At 43.3% G+C, this 22,076-nt stretch overlaps 2 protein-coding genes across 2 annotated transcripts in view; both read right to left on the bottom strand.

Moving 5' to 3' along the window:
- gpr158a (G protein-coupled receptor 158a) overlaps positions 1–7,728 on the bottom strand; it is a gene marked incomplete at both ends in the record, with an annotated part of 134,254 nt that extends 126,526 nt beyond the window's left edge. The window contains 2 exons of the mRNA XM_080752296.1: positions 6,214–6,681; positions 7,316–7,728. Coding sequence (XP_080608422.1) covers positions 6,214–6,681; positions 7,316–7,728 — 881 coding nt within the window. The remainder of the gene's footprint in view (positions 1–6,213; positions 6,682–7,315) is intronic.
- Positions 7,729–7,961: 233 nt separating this feature from the next.
- LOC308306744 (patched domain-containing protein 3-like) lies at positions 7,962–21,373 on the bottom strand (the record flags this gene model as incomplete). Its single annotated transcript, XM_080751789.1, has 5 exons — positions 7,962–8,033; positions 13,319–14,946; positions 18,937–19,082; positions 19,887–20,008; positions 20,651–21,373. 5 exons carry the CDS (start codon positions 21,371–21,373, stop codon positions 7,962–7,964), a joined length of 2,691 nt encoding a protein of 896 aa, XP_080607915.1.
- Between the last annotated feature and the right edge of the window lie 703 nt (positions 21,374–22,076).

The following is a 22,076-nucleotide window of genomic DNA, read 5'->3' as shown; positions in this document are numbered from 1 at the left end:
GATCTACAAGCTCACAATGTTGCATCGCGAAACATTGTGAGCTTGTAGTTCAGCTATTTAAAAAGGGCTGAAATGTATAAAGGGCTGAATTGATTAATGTGTGTTTTGTAATTACTGGCATAATCAACATCTAAAATGTAACTAGTAGCTAAAGCGGTTTTAAAATAATTCTAGTGGGTTATATAATATTTGCCTCTGAGATGTAGTGGAGTAGAAGTAAAAGTACTGAAAATTGGAAAAGGAAAAAATACCTCAAAATTGTACTTAAGTGCAGTCCTTGAGTAAATGTATACCTATAGTTACTTTAAACCACTGCTTATAATAAGCAGACATGCACACAGGCTCTCCATCTATCTTTCTGTCTAACAGACACACACACACTCTAATGCTGCTATACTAGTTGAGTCCTGGTTGTCTAAGCTGTCCCCCATGTGACTCCAGAAAGTGCAGCTGAGGAGAGAGAGAGAGAGAGAGAGAGAGAGAGAGAGAGAGAGAGAGAGACGGCAGAGAGAATAGATGAAGTGTGAGTGTTGAGATTTCTTGCACCTCCCCCGAAACGGGTCGATCCAGGCGGAAAACACATGTTCCTACACAGCCCTGCAGCAACCAGCAGCATAGAGCGGCCGAGACGCATGCTGCTGATTAGCTCCTGTCTAGTCAGCAAACAAAATGGAGCCATGTGTGACTGACAAACATCGGACATGTTTCTCGTTCTACTGCTCTGCCACCGAAATGTGGAATGACCTGACACCATCCGCTGAAGGATGTGAATCACTGGTTTCTTTCAAAAGTGGCCGGTGAAATCATCTATCAGGAGGAGATCACAGGGGAGGTACGGTAAATGTAAATTCCCCCAGAAAGGAAGTGTCATTCGCGGCCGCTGTTTTTTGTTTTTCTCCATTGTACATACAGTATAGCTGCCTTACCCCCTTATCCCTAAACTATTTTGCCATTTTTTACTATTTTGAAAAACATACTTAAAAAAATACTTCAAATAGCCGATCTACATTGACAGGTTGTGAGCTTGTAGATCAGCTATTATTTGAACAATTTAACGATTTTGTATTAGTGTCATGTATTCATGGGTTTCATTTGTATTCCTACAGCGGCCATGTTGAGGACCAACACAGTTGTTTTGATTGGCGTAGAACATTAGTTCTATGCCAATCAGACAATTGAAACACCTGTGTTGGTCCTCAACATGGCCGTGTAGGACTACAAATTAAACCCATGAATTATTGTGTTGATGAATTGAATATATATGACCATACATGGGACCACAATGGAAACACAGAAAAATCACGATGCACTGTGATGCTTCGTGAGCTTGTAGATCTGCTACAGTATGTTCATTTTAATTCAAATTATTTTGGGGGCATAATTTCAAGGATTTATTTGATATCCTGGGTGTCAACTTCGGGGTCCACCTTATGTTCCCCAGGTTCTATGTTCCCCTCTCTATGTTCCCCACCTCACACGTGTTCCTACACAGCCCTGCAGCAACCAGCAGCATAGACGCATGCTGCTGATTAGCTCCTGTCTAGTCAGCAAACAAAATGGAGCCATGTGTGACTGACAAACATTGGACATGTTTCTCGTTCTACTATTTTAATTCAAATTATTTTGGGGGCATATTTTCAAGGCTTTATTTGATAGCCTGGGTGTCCACTTTGGGGTCCACCCTATGTTCCCCAGGTTCTATGTTCCCCACCTCACAGCATTAGTTTTAGTGAGGTTAGGGTTAGGGTTAGGGTTAGGGGTAGGTTTAGGTTTAGGTGGTAAGAAAGTGGGGAACATAGAACCTGGGGAACATAGAACCTGGGGAAAATAGGTACGGTCCCGAGGAGGCACGACTGAAGCCTGTACTGGATAGGGGTCTCCGGACGTAAAAACAGATGATGATTTGATAGCAACATTGGAGAGAGACAGGAAATGGGAGGAGAGAGAGAGGAGGACATACAGCGAAGTGCCTGAGGTCAGATTCAAACCCGGGCCGGCGGGAAAAAAATATATATTATTGAAAATTATTGAAACGTTTTGAAAAAGTACATACATTATCCTTATATACAATTTAGAAGTTAGCCACTCCCTGAGAAGTTAATCACGCCCCGTGTACTGTATCCCGCTGCTACACTGCAGCTATGTTAGCACAGACCCACGGCCCAATTCCCAAAACCATTTAACCAACAGCACAATCATACCTCTCGCTTTTGGACCGTCGCTATTTATTGTCTCTTTATGCATTCTTTTACCTTCTTTGCCCCGCTTTTCTGCCTCAGCCGCGAACGGTGCTACGTCACATATCATTCTTCCTGAAAGGTCTGTCCTTCTTCCTGAGACGACAATCACTTATCCTTTACAGTCTCTCCTTCTTCCGTGTCTCTCAAGTAAACGTCCCTGACGTATGCGGATGCGACGTGCCTTTGCGCAAGTGGAACCTATACTTCTCTGCCGGAGCCGCCGCTACGTCACTGACTCCACCTTTGCCTTCAGAACCCATGTCGCCTCTCGCGACCGAGTTTTTCCCGGTGAACCTAAGCGCAACGGTGGGGGCTTGGAAGTGTGGGGAACACGCACCACTGACTACTATTGCTGATGATGGAGAGCTTATATAGCTTAGCCTTTGTATTGAAAATGAGAGGCACTCTTGCCGATTTATTAAGAGTCGAGACTCGTCGCCAATTGCAAGATATTTAAAAGTTATTTGGGGCCATGATGATGATGATATCCTTTTCTTCCCACAACTAGACTAAGGATTTATGTGCGAACACTAGGATTCGCCCGCCAAAGGCGGGCGATATTCTAGTACAAATACATTTGACAAAAATACAGACGCTGTGGTTAATAAGCTCAGAATCAAGATGCAGAGCTCTTGTCCTACATCTTTCATTATTAATTCATCATCATATTGATTGTATCTGGAGGGGAGACAGAGACAGACGGATGTCTGAAGCTGCTGTATATTAGCCAACGTTTCCCTCTATTTCCTGTCTACAACAGCGGTTTTCAAACTTTTTTAGCTCAGGGCACCCCTGTAAATAACCTTTTCATCCACGGCAGCCCTTTATATCACCTTACATCTATGTCATATTACAGTACATACATACGTACATCTTTCCTTGGGATACAGTATGTCAGGAGGAGGAGACATCTCCGTTTCCATTAGGACAGATTGAAAATAACTTTATGCTTGATGTTTAACCACTTGAACCCCTATTCTGGGGGGAACATTCACCAAAAACAACAGATCTGTTCTTTTTGGTGAAGAGATTTGGTGTTAGATTGAAAAAGAACGCACCAAGTACAGTGCAACTCGGGTGCATTTTTACTAAGTAGACTAGAGTCTAAGTGGTTAAACCGATATTGATGAATTCCAAATATTATCACAGTATTTTTTGAGAAACCCTGGTCTACAACCTACTGAGGCACAGGGGGCAGTATATCTAGGCTACTTGCACGGCAGCCAAGCCACTATGTCATGATCGAAGGGGTTCCACCGCACCTCAAGCCAAATTCAGGCTACACGGTCCGGTGCATCTCAGGAGCGAGACTGACTGTAGAAGTAAGGCACTGGAGCAAACACAGACAATTACAAGCCTTTTTAATGTCAGCAGAGGAGTAAAGTAACAAACCGCATGTACTCAAGTACTGTTAGTACAATTTTGAGTTTTTCTTTTTACTTTGCTGGAGTATTTCCAATTTTAAATATGTTTACTTCTAGTCCACTACATCTCAGAGACAAATATTGTACTAAAAAAACACTTCACCCTATTTAATATACTTTGGCTGTTTTCAAAAGATTTGTATACATGGCGAACTTGTGAAATGGGACATACTGCATAGTGAGTACCTTTACTTTTGGTACTTACTTATACTTACTATATTTTGATGACAATACTTTTGTACTTTTACTCAAGCCAATTTTGAACACGGGACTTTTGTTGTAACAGAGTATTTCTACATTGTGGCATTGATACTTTTTACTTAAGTAAAACAGTTCAGTAACCTAATTCTTCCACCATTGAATAACAGGCAAATAAAAGGCAAATAATGTGACGCATCAATGTCAATACATCTGATGTATTGAAGCGTTGTCACATTATTTGCATTTGAAATATATATATATATATATATATATATATATATATATATATATATATATGCTTTAATTGTCAGAGTATTACTATCCTAGGCTTTATCTCACTTTTGAAAGGCAGAATCTGTAGCCTACTTTTAACTAAAGCTATCTGAACAGGCCAATGACAGCAATAGTAAGGGGTTATTCACTCATTCATTATGTAGCATAATCACTCTTTTGCAATCCATGCGTGCCACCTTCTAAACAACTGTGCTGTACACTGACTGGAGTGTATCAATGAAAGATTCATTGAAATTACTGCACACAACCAGAGATCTGGATTAAATATTCATTGACAAGATGTCGGTCACAATCCTAAATTGACTTCACCATTCTAGTGCTATAGGCTAGTGTAGCGCCACAACATGGCATATTAGCCTACAGTATTACACCTGCTGATGTAAGGTGTTTGGCGTATGTATGTTAATAATAAATAAAACACAAATATCAGACATTTTAGGCCTATTAGTTCACCATTTGTTGTTGCCACAGCTATCTCTCACCCTCAGGGGTCATCGCCATGTGTCTTGTGGTGGACATTTTTGTCAAAATTCCATTTTTGCCACAGACATACAAAAAGAGTAGACAATAACAGATAGCCCTACGTCCTGAATGACCATAACAGGTCTGTAACTCGGAGAGTTATGGTGGTCCTTGCAAATAAAACGTTTGAGGATGGACAATTGACGTTCAGTAATGGGCAAAATCAGTAAATCTAAAATTTGCCATGGACAATACCAAGTCTTTGCCACAGACACATTGGTCCGTGTACGGACCAGGGGCATAGTTCTGCCGATTTAAACTGACTCCAATACGGAAGTAAAACTTCCTATGATTGGCCGCTAGTTGCGCTGTTTTCCCCCCGGCCGATCGCAAAAAGAATTGTTCTCCATTGGATCCCATTCATTTTCCCCTTTCGTTTTCTAACCTTAATTAACATTTTCATAAATACTGTATGGTTCCTATCGCTAGTTAAGAATTGCCTTTCAATCACCATCATATTCGTTTTGTCGAAATGTGGTCCAATTTATTTTAAAATAAATGATAAAGTTGTGGGGGGGCGTGGCCAACTAAACTGATACCAGCCGGCTGTGTTCTTATTCGTGTGCTGTATTTCGGGAGGCTCCGACCACATTCTCCCATGTATCCCTGCGGTTGCACGTGACCGTTGGCAGCCAATAGCATCTCTGATGCCTTTACAATTCTATGATGGCGACACCCATTCCAAGGGGTAGTAAAGGGCCATTTGCGCTGCATAGAAACCAATGGCTTCGCATCGTCCATATTTTTCTACAGTCTATGGTACGGACACATTGATGACCCCTGCTCACTCTCTTATAGCCTATACCATATAGATCCTCCCCTGTGTGATATATTTATTTTACTTTAATCATGACCTGGGTTAAAATATCACTTTTCTGAGGAGAACTTTAGCCCAAAATAGCAGATCTACAAGCTCTATACGCCTCTCTCTCTCAGCTAAGGGGGTTCTTTGTCCTGATAAATGTTGAAGACCCCTGCTGTAGCCTTAAACTCAAGGCACCAACTTTGTAAAAAAGCAAGCAAAGGGCTTCCTTATAAGGAGTGCGAGTATGAAAAATTAATTCAAACATTCAGCGGTTATTTTTAGCATCATCAGGGCGCCTTGTCAGAATGGGAGAGAAGTGTGTGTGTGTGTGTGTGTGTGTGTGTGTGTGTGTGTGTGTGTGTGTGTGTGTGTGTGTGTGTGTGTGCGTGCGTGCGTGCGTGCGTGCGTGCGTGCGTGCGTGCGTGCGTGCGTGCGTGCGTGCGTGCGTGCGTGCGTGCGTGCGTGCGTGCGTGCGTGCGTGTGCGTGTGTGTGTGTTTGCACAAGAAAAGTAGAATTTTGTGGGCCCCCCACGCATGTTACTCCCCCATTCCTATACTGAAAAAGTAACGAACAAACCAATAGGATTCAATCAGAGAACACCTGCATGACATTGAACACGTGATTGGTAGAAGGTTTGGTTGATTGGGTCCCCCCTCTGCATCGGGGCTCCATGCAATTGCATGGTCTGCCTGTATGTGTGTGCGTGCACGCGTGCGCGCCACTCACCTGAAATCTGGTTCCAGGTCCGCTTTGAGGCCATAGAAACCGGCCGACAGGGTCAAGAGCCAGCGCGGGTTGAAGTTCCCGTTCTCGCACTCCAGGTAGGGCGCCGACCACCTTACATGAGTCCTGTCGGGGATGAAGCTCTCCCCGCGCCTCAGAGAGTTGTCGATGGACCTGAAGTCCTGGCTCAGCACCGTCCGGCGGAAGTGCTTCTTCCTGTCCTTGACGTCGTGGTACCACAGCGTCTCCGCCGTGCGGTTCTTCACGTGGTAGTGGGCGGCGCTGGAGAGGTCTTGGAGCACGATCTCCCCGCCGGCCCGCGTGGCCTGCAGGAGCACCGAGGGCTCGGCAGCCGAGGGCTCCGTGTTGAACGTGAGCACCGCGCGGTGGATCCTGCCGTCGCCCTCCAGGATGCTCTGCACCAGGGCATGGTACCACTCGATGTCCCCGCGGAGGCTCTGCTCCCTGGACCTGTTGCAATGGGGAAAAAGTAACTAAGTACATTTAATTAAGTACTGTACTTAAGGAGTAGTTCACCCCCAAAATGACTTGTTTTCTATTGATTACTCACCCCATGGAGACTTGAGTTCAATAATATATTTTTTAGTTTTTTGTTGCATTATAAGACAAAAATGTGATTATAGTAAATTAAAACTGATGGTTTCCCCATCCAGTGCCATGCATTTGGGTCCCGATTGCATGCATGCAAGTGGCTAAATATGTATTTTTAGACACAATAAGCCCATTCCCAAGATGCACCGCATCTCATGGGCAGCCGCAGATGTGACTTATGGGGGCTGGTGTAAATAGTAACAAAAAAATTGCCAGCTTAATGTGTCTAAAAAGACATATTAGCCACTTGGGCGCATGCCCCCACCCACTGAAATCAAAATACTAAAATCGCTAAAACAATGGAAAGCAGTATAGGCCTAAATGAAAACATTTTAACAAAGTTGTCCTTTAGCCTACATTTTGATAAGAATAGCCTACATAATTCCTACAGGTAAGGCTAAGTTTTGAATTACCGGACAGAGTAGGCTTATTTCTACAATTTGATACTTTTACTTAAGTAAAAAACATTCGAGTACTTTTCCCCACCACTGACCTGTTGGCCTGCAGGACCATGCTGAGGAAGTTGGTGGCGTGCAGCACCGTGTCCAGCACGCCGCTCATGGACGGGTGCGGGGCGGCGTGCGAGTGCGACCTTCGTCGGTCCCCTCCTCGCGGGGGCGCGATCAGCTCGTACCTCCGCGAGCAGTTGGCGTGCTTCAGCGTGCTCGAGTCCCCCGTGTGCAGGAACGCCGTGACCACCCGGGGAACAAGATGCTCCTCGATCTTCTGCGGCAGCGGCGCCGAAGATCGAGCGGCATCCTCGGAAGAGCGGAACGCGCGGAGGAGAGGATGCGGCTGATGATAATAATGTGGCTGCGCCGACGACCGCTCCGCATGTTTAAGGTTCGACCCGATCACGAATCCCACTTGGAACAACAGCAACGAGAGGCTGAAGACAGGAGCCATCGCCGCCGTTTTTCCCAGAGAAAAAACACCGAAACAAACCGTTTTTGAATCGCTCTGCTTGGAATTAGTAGCGTAGCGCTGGCTCTGGCTGGGCGAGAGGCAACACGACAGATGTCCCCGTCTATACCATCACTTCACCTGTAGCCTATAAGCAGCCTCCAACCAATCCACTATACGGTCCGTTCTGGGGAAATAAGGCTGATGTATTTCTCAAAAGCGCACAGTTCGTTATCTTATTGCCTAGCTGCTTGTTGAGTCTCCGTCTTCTTACAGCTGTTTTCCCCTCCCTGCTCTGCCTCCGCTCGCTATAAAATCCAAGAAACAACCAAGACAGGCTTTAATGCTCGGTTGACGTCCCTCTGACCGACAGCCAGGCTACATAGACCGAATAGAAAGGAGTGGAGAAATCTGATTTCTTTCCCCCCCTTCTTTTTCTTTTTTTTAGTCAATCTTATACTTCACACTTCACACTTGGACGTCACAAAAGATACCCCGCCCTCTTCTCCTTCTTCCCGAGCACAACAAGCAGTAACTAAAGCATGAAGACATCATTCGCCCTCACTACCCCATGTTTCTGAAGTGTCCTCGATCCGATCCGCGTATGGTCGTTCCTCGTGTCAATCACTTCAAAAGTCTGTTCTGTCGTTGGGTTCGGTTGGTGGAGCAGTGGAGATGAGAGGAGCTGTCCAGTGCTGAAATGAAACCTTCGCTCCAGATGAAAACACAGCAGCCCAAGAGAAGACTATAGCCGATAATCTGCCTCGCAGTGATTACAAATCCTTTCGGAGACGTCTTTAATAGTGGTTCATAGGGATTGGATTGCTTTGCCATCCATGATTTCCATATGATTTTAAAAGTGTTGGATTGACCGTTTTCTTTTCGTTTTCCAGCTCAGGAATAAATACACTTCATCACCGGCTGCATGTGCAGCGAAAATGCACAATATTGACTAAAAGATAGAGTTACACGCTGCTCAAGTCGATGGGCTAAATCCATGCTAATGGCTGTAGGCACTAGGCATTATGTAATGATGATGTAGGTAGAAGACTATTTGGACATCTTCACGCGCTTGGGTTTGTCCTAAATATTAGACAACTTGCTGACCGGAGGGTAGTACACGTACATCTACATAGGCCTATTAAAAATATATATTTCAAATGTATCTTATGTTTTTTGGGGATGGGGGGCGGAGGGAGGACACATTCAGAGTTCTGTAGGCCATAACAGACACAATTCATATACTGTATAATACTGATTCGTTTCAGTTCAGTGCATTTTGAACACTGCATACAGCTTTCTCCCAATTAAGCCAAGAGATCTGAAGAATCACATCTATGATCAGAAGAGACTTATGAGAAGAGGAAATCGATTTGTGGATTGACTTTAATCATAGGAGCTTTATTCAAGTGAGCTTTATGCCATACAGCCAGTCCTCTTTCATTGGAGTCAATGAGAGATAATGTTGCTGTTGTGAGTGTGTAGCTACTCAGATGCAGTGATTTGGAAGGTTAGAATTGATCATAATCGATTGTTTTAAAAAATGGCCCTTAATTGTGTGTGTGGACAACATTTCATTGATTGTGCTTGACCTGCTAATGATTATAGCAATCAGTTCCCCCTGCCACATTTGTGAATTCACTGTATTATTGAGTGTACACTCGAGTAGTTCACCCCCAAAATGATTTGTTTTCTATTGATTACTCATGCCATGGAGAGTAGAGTTCAATAATATTTTTTGTTTTTTGTCACATACCTAAGACAAAAAATTGATTCGAGTAAATGTACCCCCATTGATGGGGGAGAAATTTATTGTTATCACATTTTTGTCTTAGGAATGCGACAAAAAACTAAAAATATTATTAAACTCTAGTCTCCATGGCATGAGTAATCAATAGAAAAAAAGTCATTTTGGGGGTGAACTACTCCTTTAAGTTAATATAGCATCACAATCATATAACCACTCAAGCTCATAGTGCTATGAACCTATCTGCTATTTTTAAATATTGTATTTAAAAAGTGAACATTTTTGAACACTAATCTTTGCTTCTGAGGGTCCCTGGCTCAGAATATTTTGAGATGGGGATCTGTAGCCAAATACATATCATTGTGGGGGTCCTTGGCATTAAAACGTTTGAGAAGCACTACACCTTTGCCAAATGGTGCCTTGTAGAACCAGGACGGGGAGACTGGGGGCAAAAGTAACACTTTTTTTAAATTTCCTTCATAATTGACAGACTACTAGAAATGTACAGTCATCTTTTGTTATAAGAAACATATATATGTGCCCTAAATAATAATACCATTTATAAGCTTTCACTAGTAAAGACAAGACTCAAATATTATTCTAATGCAATAACTCAGAGTGTTACAATTACCCCCGTGATGGCTGACGGACGGGGGCAGATTTAACAGAAATAAGTCATATTAACACATATCTAAAATAAAAGCACATCATTATGTAATATGTATTTATTATAATTTAATATATTTACTTAAGATTGTTTTATATACATAATTACAAATATTTTTCTTTTTATTCAATTTCTTTTCCCCTCTTTTTTTCAAATGTGTCTACTTTTTTATTTAAATGTATTTTGGTGAAATGCATTTAGTGAAATATACGATTTACTAACGTAAAAGTATGTAATCCCAGACCAAAAAAATCTACTTGCATTGTAATACATTGTTACACCCCGGTCACTGTGTTACAATTGCCCCCGATGGAGCAGCCATGATGAAACCCCATATATCCTGGCTAGAAATACCTAGATTAGCAGAGGCTGCTAACATAAATTTGTGACCCATAACATAGAGATACTATCCATCTAAGTTTACATTTGCTGTCTGTCATCTAAACTTTATACAACAGCAGGAAAATATGGTAGGCCTACATTCAAAAATACTTTTAAACTTCAAAATCTGCTTTTGATGAAAACTTCTGCTGAGATGAATTGATCATTCTACCGTTCCATAGCCAGAGAGAGGACTGTACTGAGCATGTGCAGAAGAACTATCATCTCTCTAGCTCAGGGGTCTTCGTTTTCAGTCCAAGGACCCCATAGTTGAGAGAGAGATGAAGCAGCACAACCTATTCATAGATTTCATATAGTTTAATCTTTTGACAGTACAATGACTGTGACAGCACAATCATCAGTGTATTAACTTGACCTTTCACTCTATATAGTCTGCTTTTTTCCCCTCTATACCAAAGCACTTTTTTAAAGTTCTCTGAATATGGACGCTAGGGTTCAAATGGTTAATATAAAAAAGGAGAAAAAAGTTTATATCACACAAAGATTTGGAGGAACTCTGAGGACCTCCTAGGGGTCCCGCCGTCCGGACCCCCTGTTGAAGACCCATGCTCTAGCTTGTTTCGAATTATTGAGTGTGTTACTTTTGCCCCCAGTCTCCCCTACCAAAACAAAGCTAAGAACAGGCTGGTTCCTTGTATGGCAGCGGTGCTATAACACCGCAAACATTCCAAAGAACACCTGAAGAACCTTTTTCTGGAGTCCCCAAAAAGTCAATCAATCGCCTTCAACTCATTCAAAACACAGCAGCTCGAATTCTTACTAGAACTAGGAGATAAGACCTTCATGGCATGCATGCACGTGTGCGTGCGACCTTCATTAACTTACAAATGCAGTGCAGTGAAAAATGTTTATTTCCAGCAATATCTGTCACCATTGGCAGCTCATACAAATACTTCCACAGTTGCATCATGCTTGCATTTTGGAGGCATATGGACAAATTAAGCCAACAAAAATTGGTTTTCAGTGAAAAAGACGGACCTACAACCAAAAGGTAGTGGGGTGCTGAATCTGTTTCTCTCTCTCCACCAATATCTATCGGGCTTTTTTCACTTTCTTGCTCCTATTAGATCTGTCTCAAGTTGTCTTCTATGCCTCTTTACCATTCACCCATTGCTCCTCTCTCACCCTCCCTCTCTCTGTCCACCCATCACTCTCTCTCCTCCTCCCTCTAGGTCACTGTTGCCATGTGTGCTTATGATAAGCGACTTAAGGCTTGTCTTTCTGCAAAGTGGTTTGGAAATATTGGTAGCTGCGGGTTGCGTTTTTTTGGGGGGGCTTGTTTCTAAAGTGTAGTTGCTTATTCGGGTCTTGTTTCCTAAACCAGTGGTTCCCAAACAATTTTCATGTCAAGGACCCCCCATATTAATATGTATTTGTCTGCAGACCCCCATCTGAAAACATTTTGTGCCAGAGACCCCCATACAGGATTTGTGCTGTTAAAATGTAAAAAAAAAAGTTTATTCATGATTTCTTTGAAAATAGACAATCAACAAGCTCACAACGCAACGCATTGTGAGCTTGTAGATCTGCTATTCTCAAATAGCCGATGGTAACACTGCTCACGGTCTCTCTGTCTTTCCCTCCTTCTCTCTCACCCTCCCTTCTCCCCCCCCCCCTCTCCTGGGTATAGGGGCATGTCACGTCACGCAGTGTGGGCTAGAGATATCTCGGTCCAGCCAGTTTACGGTCAGGGAAGACAGGCATGACAGAGCTTGACAGAGCTGGGAGATGGCTGAGGGCCCTGCATGCATGAGAATATACTGGCATTGAGCTCTTACTGTACAGTCTTTATGGTGCAAAGCCCAGCACAGGTACATTTTTAGGTTCAATTAACTCCCATTTATGGTTGGCTGTCATTCTTATTCTAAAATGCTTCGCCCTTAGAAATTGGACCTTATGTGTACAGGAGGGGTCTTCAACAGGGGGTCTGGGACCCCTAGGGGGTCCTCAGAGTTACTACAGGGGGGCCACCAAATCCTTGTGTGATAGGATAATTCTTTTCAATTAAAAACTTGAACCCTCGCATCCCTAATCTGAGGAGAACTTTAGCTAAAAATGGCAGATCTACAAGCTCTCAACGCCTCGTGCTGCAAGGCGTTGAGAGCTTGTAGATCGGCTATTTTCAGCAAATAGGTTTGGTGTGTAGAGGTAAAAGAGAGCAGATCAAGTACAGAGTGAAAGGTCAAGTTTACTAAGTATCGACGATTTAAGTGGCTTAATGTCTGAAACACAAATCCAACATAGACTGATGACATTGCTGTCAAACAAGTGGATGAAAATCTGCATAAAGCATTTATAAAATGTGTAGAGGGGGTCCCTGCTTCATCTCTCTCTCAGTTAAGCGGTCCTTGGCCTGAAAACATTGAAGACCCCTGGTGTAATGTATACATTACACCAGGCATTGCTGTAATGCTATTGTTGTGATAATAAGATCACTGTGAAATAGAGAACTACAGTAGGCTATATATTTGAATGGGTTTATTAAGAAAAAAAAAACTCAAAACATGAAAAAACTGACGGAATGACATGGAAATGTTTAAAAGAAAACATGGAAGGATAAGACATAATTGCATATGCTGTACAAATATAACTTAGTCAAATGTAAAAAAATATAATAATAATAACCTTTTATGTTATGGACAATCTGGATCACTGCCACAGTTCATTGTTTTGAGCATTTTGCTTTGTATGACATAAAAATGAGTGTGCTGTGTAGTGATGCCTTGTTGCCAGTGGCCAAAAGGATCAGTCATAAAACCTTTGTTGTCATAACATACGAAACTGGACTCAGCTTTCATCTTATCTCGCATAACATCATACAGCACTACTTGGCCTTGGGTTTCTTGTTGTCTCTCTTTAACCTTCTGTTTCTCCGAAGTGCTGCACGTAAACAACGTGAGAAACACAGGGATAAAAGTGACGCCGTGCACCAGCCCAAAGATCATCACCAAAAACATGATCTTGAAAAAAGTCCTGAAGATGTGATTCTTCGAGGCGGCCAAAACCGCGACCCCTAGAATGGTCGACAGAGCCCCTTGCATGATGGGATAGCCCAGCAGAAAGAGAGCGTCCACCAGCTTTTCGTTGGCGCTCCGCTTCTTGCTGGAGACAAAGCTGTAGGATATGTGAGCGGAGAAGTCCACGGTGAAGCCGATGCAAACGACCAGAATGATCATGGATATGGAGTCGAGGTGGACCCCCCACAGTGCCATGAAGCCTGTGACGCCCACGATGACTGAACCGATGGAGGCCGTCACCCACAGCGAGCACAGGGGGCTGGGGATGAGCAGAAGTGAGATCAACAGCATGACACCAGTGGTGACCCCGATGTTCTGGGCAGTACTGCTCACGATGATAGCGTACTGGTCGTAGTAAATGAACGCCGGATGATAAACCTTCACAGGCACGTTTCTTCGGGAACAGGTCTCCGTCGTCTTTCGTAGACTCTCGACCATCTTGATTTCCATGCTGGAGTTGGCGATGTGAACAGTCTGGATGAAGACGCGGGAAGCGTGAAGGGTCCCTCCTGTCACGTTGACGTCTTGCTTAAATTCTGGTGCCAATTTGAAAAAGTAAGAAAGGTTCGCCATGAAAATGTTTTCATTGTGAAGGTCCAGATTTGTGTTCTTTCCATATTGCCCGTATGAGTCCAGCCAGGATGTATATAAACTCCTGTCCACAAACTGCAGCTTGTTAAAGTCTTCCAGGCAGGCCTGAAGTTCAGACCTCCTGGTCTCATCCCAGTATGGGAAGTTCTCCGCAATTACAATCATCACATTTGGACCGTAGTTAGAAAAGTAGCACCTATCGCTGTCGTAGTACTTTATGACATAGGAATCGTCAGCCGCTAAATCTTTAAGGTCAGTCCCCTGCTCAACGTGAAGGCATCCGTAGATACTTCCAGCCAAGTAACCCGCATATAACAAGATCACGGCGGCTTTGGCCCACGGCTTGGTCAACAGTGGGCCATAATAGTTCTTGAAGAAGCAATTTACTGGCTGTTCTTTTTCCGCTCCCGTCTCTTTTTCGTAGTCGCCTCCTACGCAGCAGATGCCGTACATCTTAGAGGAACCGTCTGGGTTCTCAGACAGAACCTTCATGCAGGTCAGCCAGTGCCTGTTGCTGGATTCTCTCCTCCCGTTCAGGGCCAGGAAGGCTCCGAAGAAGGTGATGTTGTAAACGTAGCAGAAGACGATGGCGGTGCTCGTGTACAGGCAGAAGTACTGGACGGAGGGAAAGTCGGACAGGAGGCCGATGTAGAAGCCCAGCACGTCGGTCAGGGTGGTGATGGTGATGGACATGGCAGCCTCTCGGTAGGTGTGAGCCATCCTGATGGGCACCGGGTCCGTCACCTTGGTGCGCTGCCAGTTGGACACCATGATGAACATGTCGTCAACGCCGATTCCTGAAAAGGGAGTATTACGTGGAATGAGCTGAATCTGATTATGATACAATCAATAATGTAATTGGCGCAAGGCCCTCAACAACCAGGCTGTCTGAACTCCCATTCCCTCACGCCGGGCAATGTCACAATCTCCCTATGGAACTCACTCCCAGCTCACATCAAAGATGCCCCCCACCCTCGCCATGTTTAAAACCATACTCAAAGCCCACCTTTTCAGACTTGCATGTATTTCCTAATAAAGTTGTTTTTATTTTGTTTCTGTTTTGAAAAGCGACTTTTGAGGACTCAGAAAAGCGCTATATAAATTGTTTTATTATGTATCTTTTTATTTCAGAGTAGGTAGTCCAATTCCCCTTGTTTTTCCTTGATTGACGGACAGGTGTATGGAGGGAGCTATGAGGGAGACCGCGTAGAGGAGACACAGGATGTACTGTATGCAGTGTGTACTGTATGTTTTATAGAATATAAGATAAGCCTTTATTGATCCTGTGGGGAAATTCAGGTATCATTCATGGCCCACAGTACAGTACATGCGTTTCCAGGAAAAAGGTCTCTCGGCTACAATTACTGGGCTCTGAGTCTGACATACAATCAATCAATCCTTATTTCAGACTCTAATAGGTCCTTATAAAAGACAATACAGAGGACAGCACAGCACCAACATCATTAAAACATACAAAAAGAGGTATATCTAACGAGAACATACAGACGCCCTCCCCAATGTCTCCAAAAACAAGAAATGTGGGGCTCTTAAGTCTGACATCATTTTGTTGGCGGAGGAGAACTTCTGGTGCCAAATGGCACCAGCGCCTGTGAATCTTTTTACTATAAGCAAATTTTTCTTCTCTTTCTTGTTGACAGGAAAGTGGTAGAATTATACTTTAGTCATTATTTTTGTTGAAATAGCGAGGGACACAGCACTGCCCATATTGACAATAAATCTGCTTGGGGGTCTGACTACAAAATGATGTCACGGCTTAAAAGCCCTGTACCTGCTCTGCTGCTCTTCTTAGACATGGTTAAAGCCATTATAATTTCATTTTTTTTGTCATTCAACCTCGTCATAAAACTGTCCATCATATTCCTGAGGACAGCATCTAGAGTGGGTGGGAACACTGCTGTTTTACAAACAATCGGCTGGCACTTGTCCACCTCGGAAGCCTCAGCAGGATTCTGAGAGCATCATTAAAATTAGCTCTGGTACATCGCGTCACCTCCAGTGACGCTCTGACAGACCCATCGGCAAATGAATAGACCGCGTTTTCTCAACCCCTACCAGCGCTCAACTTGAGTCAAAATAAACAAAACTACTTAACTACTCACCAAACCAATGGTAGTTTTGCGTTGTTGAAAGTCTATTCTCCGCGGTGGTGAGCCCCTCAGCAGCCCAACTACTCTGTAAAATACATTATTTTTGTCATGAAATAAAACGCATACAATGGTTCACAACCCGGAAGTAAGCGGCGGTCGAGTTGGATGCACTTTATTTCATGCCAAAAATAGTGTATTTTGCAGAGTGGGTGGGGTGCTGAGGGGCTCACCAACGTGGAGAATTTCAACAACGCAAAACTACCTTTGGTTTGGTGAGTAGTGAAGTAGTTTTGTTTATTTTGACTGAAGTTGAGTGCTCGTAGGGGCTGAGAAAACGCGGTCTATTCATTTGCCGATGGGTCTGTCAGAGCGTCACTGGAGGTGACGCGATGGACCAGAGTTACATTAAAATATGACACCCGCAACTTATTATATCTACTACCTATACTGTAGCTGTATCACACGTGTAGGCAGTATACAGTGGTGTACAGTAAGCTTTAAAGGAGTAGTTCACCCAAAAAAATACTTATTTTCTATTAATTACACAAGCCTGAAGATTATTATAATTTATTCTTTTTAAGCCAATAATTTGATGATCGGCGAAGACTCTTTTTGAGTCTCCTACCAGAGACTAGTCACTTTTTTGAGAGGTGCTCCTGGAACAGGAGCTAAGCTCCAACATCTGGCTTTGTCCGGTCAAAAACTGGTGGGGCAAAACGTGTTCAAAAATGTCCGTGGCTTAAGTAAACTGAAGAGTGGCCTACATCTGGCCTAGATCTGGTCTACAGCTTGGCATAAACGACTCAAAGTGTGTTGTACGCCCCGGGGTTCCATTGGCTAAGCTTCGCAGGACACGCTGTGATTGGCTATAGCAGGACGCAGCTGGACGCTTGATAAAATTAACTCATCTATCTATAAATGCGACAAATCTCTGTCTGTTTGTTTGTAATCCGCGTATCTCGAGAACCGTTCGTCCCACCGGCTTCAGATTCGGCACGCGCGTTCCCCGCCGCCGCGCGGAGTGCAGTGCCGGGCCTCGACCCGACCCGACTCGCGGTTTTCCGAAACCGGCGCGAAACGTTCGGAATCTCCTTATGCGGAGCTGATTGTTGATATCAGGCTGTTCCGGAGGAAGCGCTGACTCATTGTGACTTCACTTCATAAAAGGCTCTGACATCACATACGCCACATGAGTCAACAAAAAATCTCTGTGAATGTGTATGTATGTATGTAATCCGAGTATCTCTAAACCATTCTTCCCACGTTCTCCATATATGGGCATAAAATGAATGCCCGTATGCGGAACTGATGTCTGACATCAGAGTTTTCCGCAACCAGTACTGTGTGTGCAGAGATCTCCATATATGGGCATAAGGGGTATGGGCATAAAATGAATCCCCGAATGCGGAGCTGATGTCTGACATCAGAGTTTTCCGCAACCGGTACTGTGTGTGCAGAGATCTCCATATATGGGCATAAGGGGACAATGGCAAACAGATGGTCAAAACGGGTCCTATGACAACAGGTATATTGGGGTTTGCATTAAAGGGTGGGGACAAAGGCTAACAGAAGGCAAACAGATGGTCCAAACGGGTCCTATGACAACAGGTATATTGGGGTTTGCATTAAAGGGTGGGGACAAAGGCTAACAGATGGTCAAAACGGGTCCTATGACAACAGGTATATTGGGGTTTGCATTAAAGGGTGGGGCAGGCATAAAATGGACGCAAATAGACAGATATCTCCATATATGGGCATATGGGCATAAAATGGACCCAGAACTATATCTGCAGTGATCTCCATATATGGACATAAAATGGACGCCGACAGACAGACAGATACAGATATCTCCATATATGGGGAACTGATGTCTGACATCAGAGTTTTCCGCAACCAGTACTGTGTGTGCAGAGATCTCCATATATGGGCATAAGGGGTATGGGCATAAAATGAATCCCTGAATGCGGAGCTGATGTCTGACATCAGAGTTTTCCGCAACCGGTACTGTGTGTGCAGAGATCTCCATATATGGGCATAAGGGGACAATGGCAAACAGATGGTCAAAACGGGTCCTATGACAACAGGTATATTGGGGTTTGCATTAAAGGGTGGGGACAAAGGCTAACAGAAGGCAAACAGATGGTCCAAACGAGTCCTATGACAACAGGTATATTGGGGTTTGCATTAAAGGGTGGGGACAAAGGCTAACAGATGGTCAAAACGGGTCCTATGACAACAGGTATATTGGGGTTTGCATTAAAGGGTGGGGCAGGCATAAAATGGACGCAAATAGACAGATATCTCCATATATGGGCATATGGGCATAAAATGGACCCAGAACTATATCTGCAGTGATCTCCATATATGGACATAAAATGGACGCCGACAGACAGACAGATACAGATATCTCCATATATGGGCATAAATGGAGACAGGCAAACAGATGGTCAAAACGGGTCCTATGACAACATGTATAATGGGGTTTGCATTAAAGGGCGGGGCATTCATTCTCTATTTACATCGTTCCCGAGTTGGCCAGGTCGCCGACTAGACGCTGGGCCGCCCAAAGGGCGGCCCAGCTTCTAGTAATATAAATAGCAATATAATGGTGAACAACTCCTTTAAAGAGAGCGATCTTGACATCATCATTACACATGTAAAACGTACACAATGCCTTACCGAGTATGAGGAAGGGGGAGTTTGCCACGGTGATAGCAAAGGGTACTCCTATGTAGAACATCAGGCCAAACGCGGACAGCACGGCGAGGCCAGCGGAGAGGACGCCGATGGCAGCCACCCACACTTTATTCCTCACGTTGTCCAGCCTAAAACACCACCAAAAACATATTTTAGTTTAGAGCAATTGGGAATCGTTATCAGACAAATGATGTCCATTACCGTCTCTGTCAGGCGGAAACCTCACATATGTCCAAAACTGTTACTTTTTACGGTTCAAATGAAAAACTTGACTAGAAAGATGCTATTCTGGGAAATTGCAAGTCTGCTTGCCATGCCAATTAAACATCACGCCATAAAAGTGCAAATATATGCTGAATATATACACAGTATATCTCTCTCTCCTTGTTGCTCAAACATGAAAACGCTGACAAAATGACATGGACAGAAAACATGGATTTAATTTCATATGCTGTACAAATATAATAATATAACGTTTTATGCTTGCAGATTTGTTATTTTGTGTGCTTTAGCGTGACGCTGTAGAATGATCAAATAGGGCGTTCATTTTTGAAAAAACACTAAAAGGTGAAATATGGAAGGGAGAGGTTTCTGCCCGACAGCAACGATACACCACTGTATGTTCGTATCCTGTTAGTAGGGCTGCAAATATCTACTGTTTTCTCAGCGACTCTTCCATCGATTAATTTTCCGAATAATTGAATAATACGTTTTTGGGTTGAAATGTGTTTAATCTTTTATATTATTCATTATTATTTATAAGGATGATTATTAACCACTAAAGCGCTATTTTCTTCACTTCATCGTATAACAGTGTCACACAAAAATCTACGCTCTCAACATGAAGCATTATGAGCCTGTAGATCCGCTTTTTAATCAAATACTTCAATAAACTGTTGCACCCCTACCTACCTGTTAGCATTATATCTTACCTCAGACAGGACAGTACCGAGAAGGAGATGGCTAGAGCATAAGTGATGGAAAATAATGGAATTCCATCTGTGGTGTGTTTTTCTATTTCCTCCTGTTTGGACTGGGATGTATAGTAGGCCACCTGTGGTTGCACATGAAAAGCATAACTTGCAGTCAACATTTTTAATAGGAATAGAATCTATAACGTTTTTCAGCCCAAGGACCCCTTAGCTGAGAGAGATGAAGCAGGGACCGATAACAATTGTGTTGCAGATTAAACTTTTCCATAGACTTGTTTGACAGCACTATCGTCAGGGTTGTGTGAATTTGTGTTTATTTGTTTACACATGATCTTATGTTAATATGTTGGATTCATATTGGTAACATTAATCCACAAATTAATTTGAAGACATTTAACCATAAACCCTCAATATTAAGTGACTTGGTCTGCTCTTTTTTCCATCTACCCGGTACATCAAATCTCATCGCCGAAAATAGACGCTCTACATGCTGAGCTTGTAGATCTGCTATTTTCTGCTAATGTTCCCCTCAGAATAGGGATGCTAGGGTTCATGTGGTAAATGTAAAAAAAAAAAAAGAAGAAGAAGTAAGAAGCAACAACCTATAGGCTATCACACAAAGATTTGGCGGACCCCTGTAGTAACTCTGAGGAACCCCTAGGGGTCCCGGGCCCCCTGAACTAGAGATTCTGAAAGTTCCAACAAAAATAAAATGTTATTGTTAAACACAATTGCCATTTCAATGTCCATGTTTGCAGACATACCTTGATGTTCTTATTGTCCTCCTCTTTTGAACATGTATCTTGGAATGTTTTCAACCATACATCGGCACCTTTGACATTTTCCAGAAAATACATGAGCTTCACAGCCTTAGCAAACTGCACCGTGCCTTTGACATTCTTCCGAACACCACCTATTGCCGAACCCAAAAATGTCTGTTTAGACTCCACCGTGTACAAGGGGAACGTAATGTTAATTTTCTCTATTTTGCTCGCGTTGTAGTTAATAATTCCCAGGATGTCATTCGAAACGCACGCTCCGTTTGCCTTTGCACACAAGTCCTTGAAGCTCAAGTGTTGCTGGTCCACAACAACAGAGATGTCACTGACTTTATTGTCCAGCGCTATGATGTCCTCAAACGCTTCTTTTGTCAGTATGTTTGAGTCATCATCAGTAGACACCACGATGAGAGACGCATACTTGCCCTCGGTGTACAGCCTCTGGCTCGAAAACGAAGACTCGTCGCGAGGGAAGTTTTCCCTGACAAATTCTCTCACTTTCTTTGAGGGTCCTTCCCTTGGCGTGAATTGCCGTTCGATATCGTTGTCCTCCCTGTCTTTAAGAAAGCAGAAACCACCTCCCAGCGCGGCAGAGACTATGAGCGGTATGATGAAAAACCAGACAGGGTACGAGCCCACTGCCCGTCCAAGTTTCTCAAAAAGGCGGGAAAGCGGCTTCTCAATGCAGTCTGTCCGTTTACATCCCATGTTTAAGGCTCTGGCAGAATCTTTGGTCTCTTAAGGCTGTTGTGTCTTTGTAGCCTGTAAAGTCAAAATGAGTTAGTTATGAGGCCTATGTCACAAGGTTATATATATTGTTTTTGCTCAAAGGTGTGACTGGCAGTAATAAAGGTTGGGTTTGAATATGTTCCAGGAATATATAATTAATGTCGGGTGGGTCACACCTCTTGGTCTTGGGTCAAGTACTTCCTTAATGACCAACACTGTTGTTCGCAGACATCCATAAAATGAGCTAACAGTCGGGCATGGGTTACTGCAGGTTAGTGAGTCAAAAGGCACTTGGAAAGTCAATATTTAGCATGTGGGCCACAGCTTTATAGTATGCAAACCCAAGTATGTTTCTGTAAGCAAAGTAACCCTTGGCATTGTCTAGTGATCCCATTGCTGCTGAGCCATAGTAAATATATCACATAAACCATCCTTTCATACTAAAAAGGTTACTAAAGGTTGATAACCTTAGCGGGGAAGCTATAGTCATTATGGTTTGACGTTTGCTGTAAAAGGTGATATGAAATACCTGTAAAAAATTAGACAATGAAACTTCTTATGTATCATCTCGCTAAAGTCAGTTAATATCCAATCTTCTCGTGCCAGCAATCCACGGACTGGGGAAGGCAGAACAGGTCATAAGCTGTTGTTTTGGGAAAGAACACATGGTTTTGGTGGTTTA

Source organism: Nannobrachium achirus, assembly GCF_963921795.1.
Source record: "Nannobrachium achirus genome assembly, chromosome: 21".
Classification (NCBI taxonomy): Eukaryota; Metazoa; Chordata; class Actinopteri; order Myctophiformes; family Myctophidae; genus Nannobrachium; species Nannobrachium achirus.
This window is presented reverse-complemented; position numbering and strand designations above follow the sequence as displayed.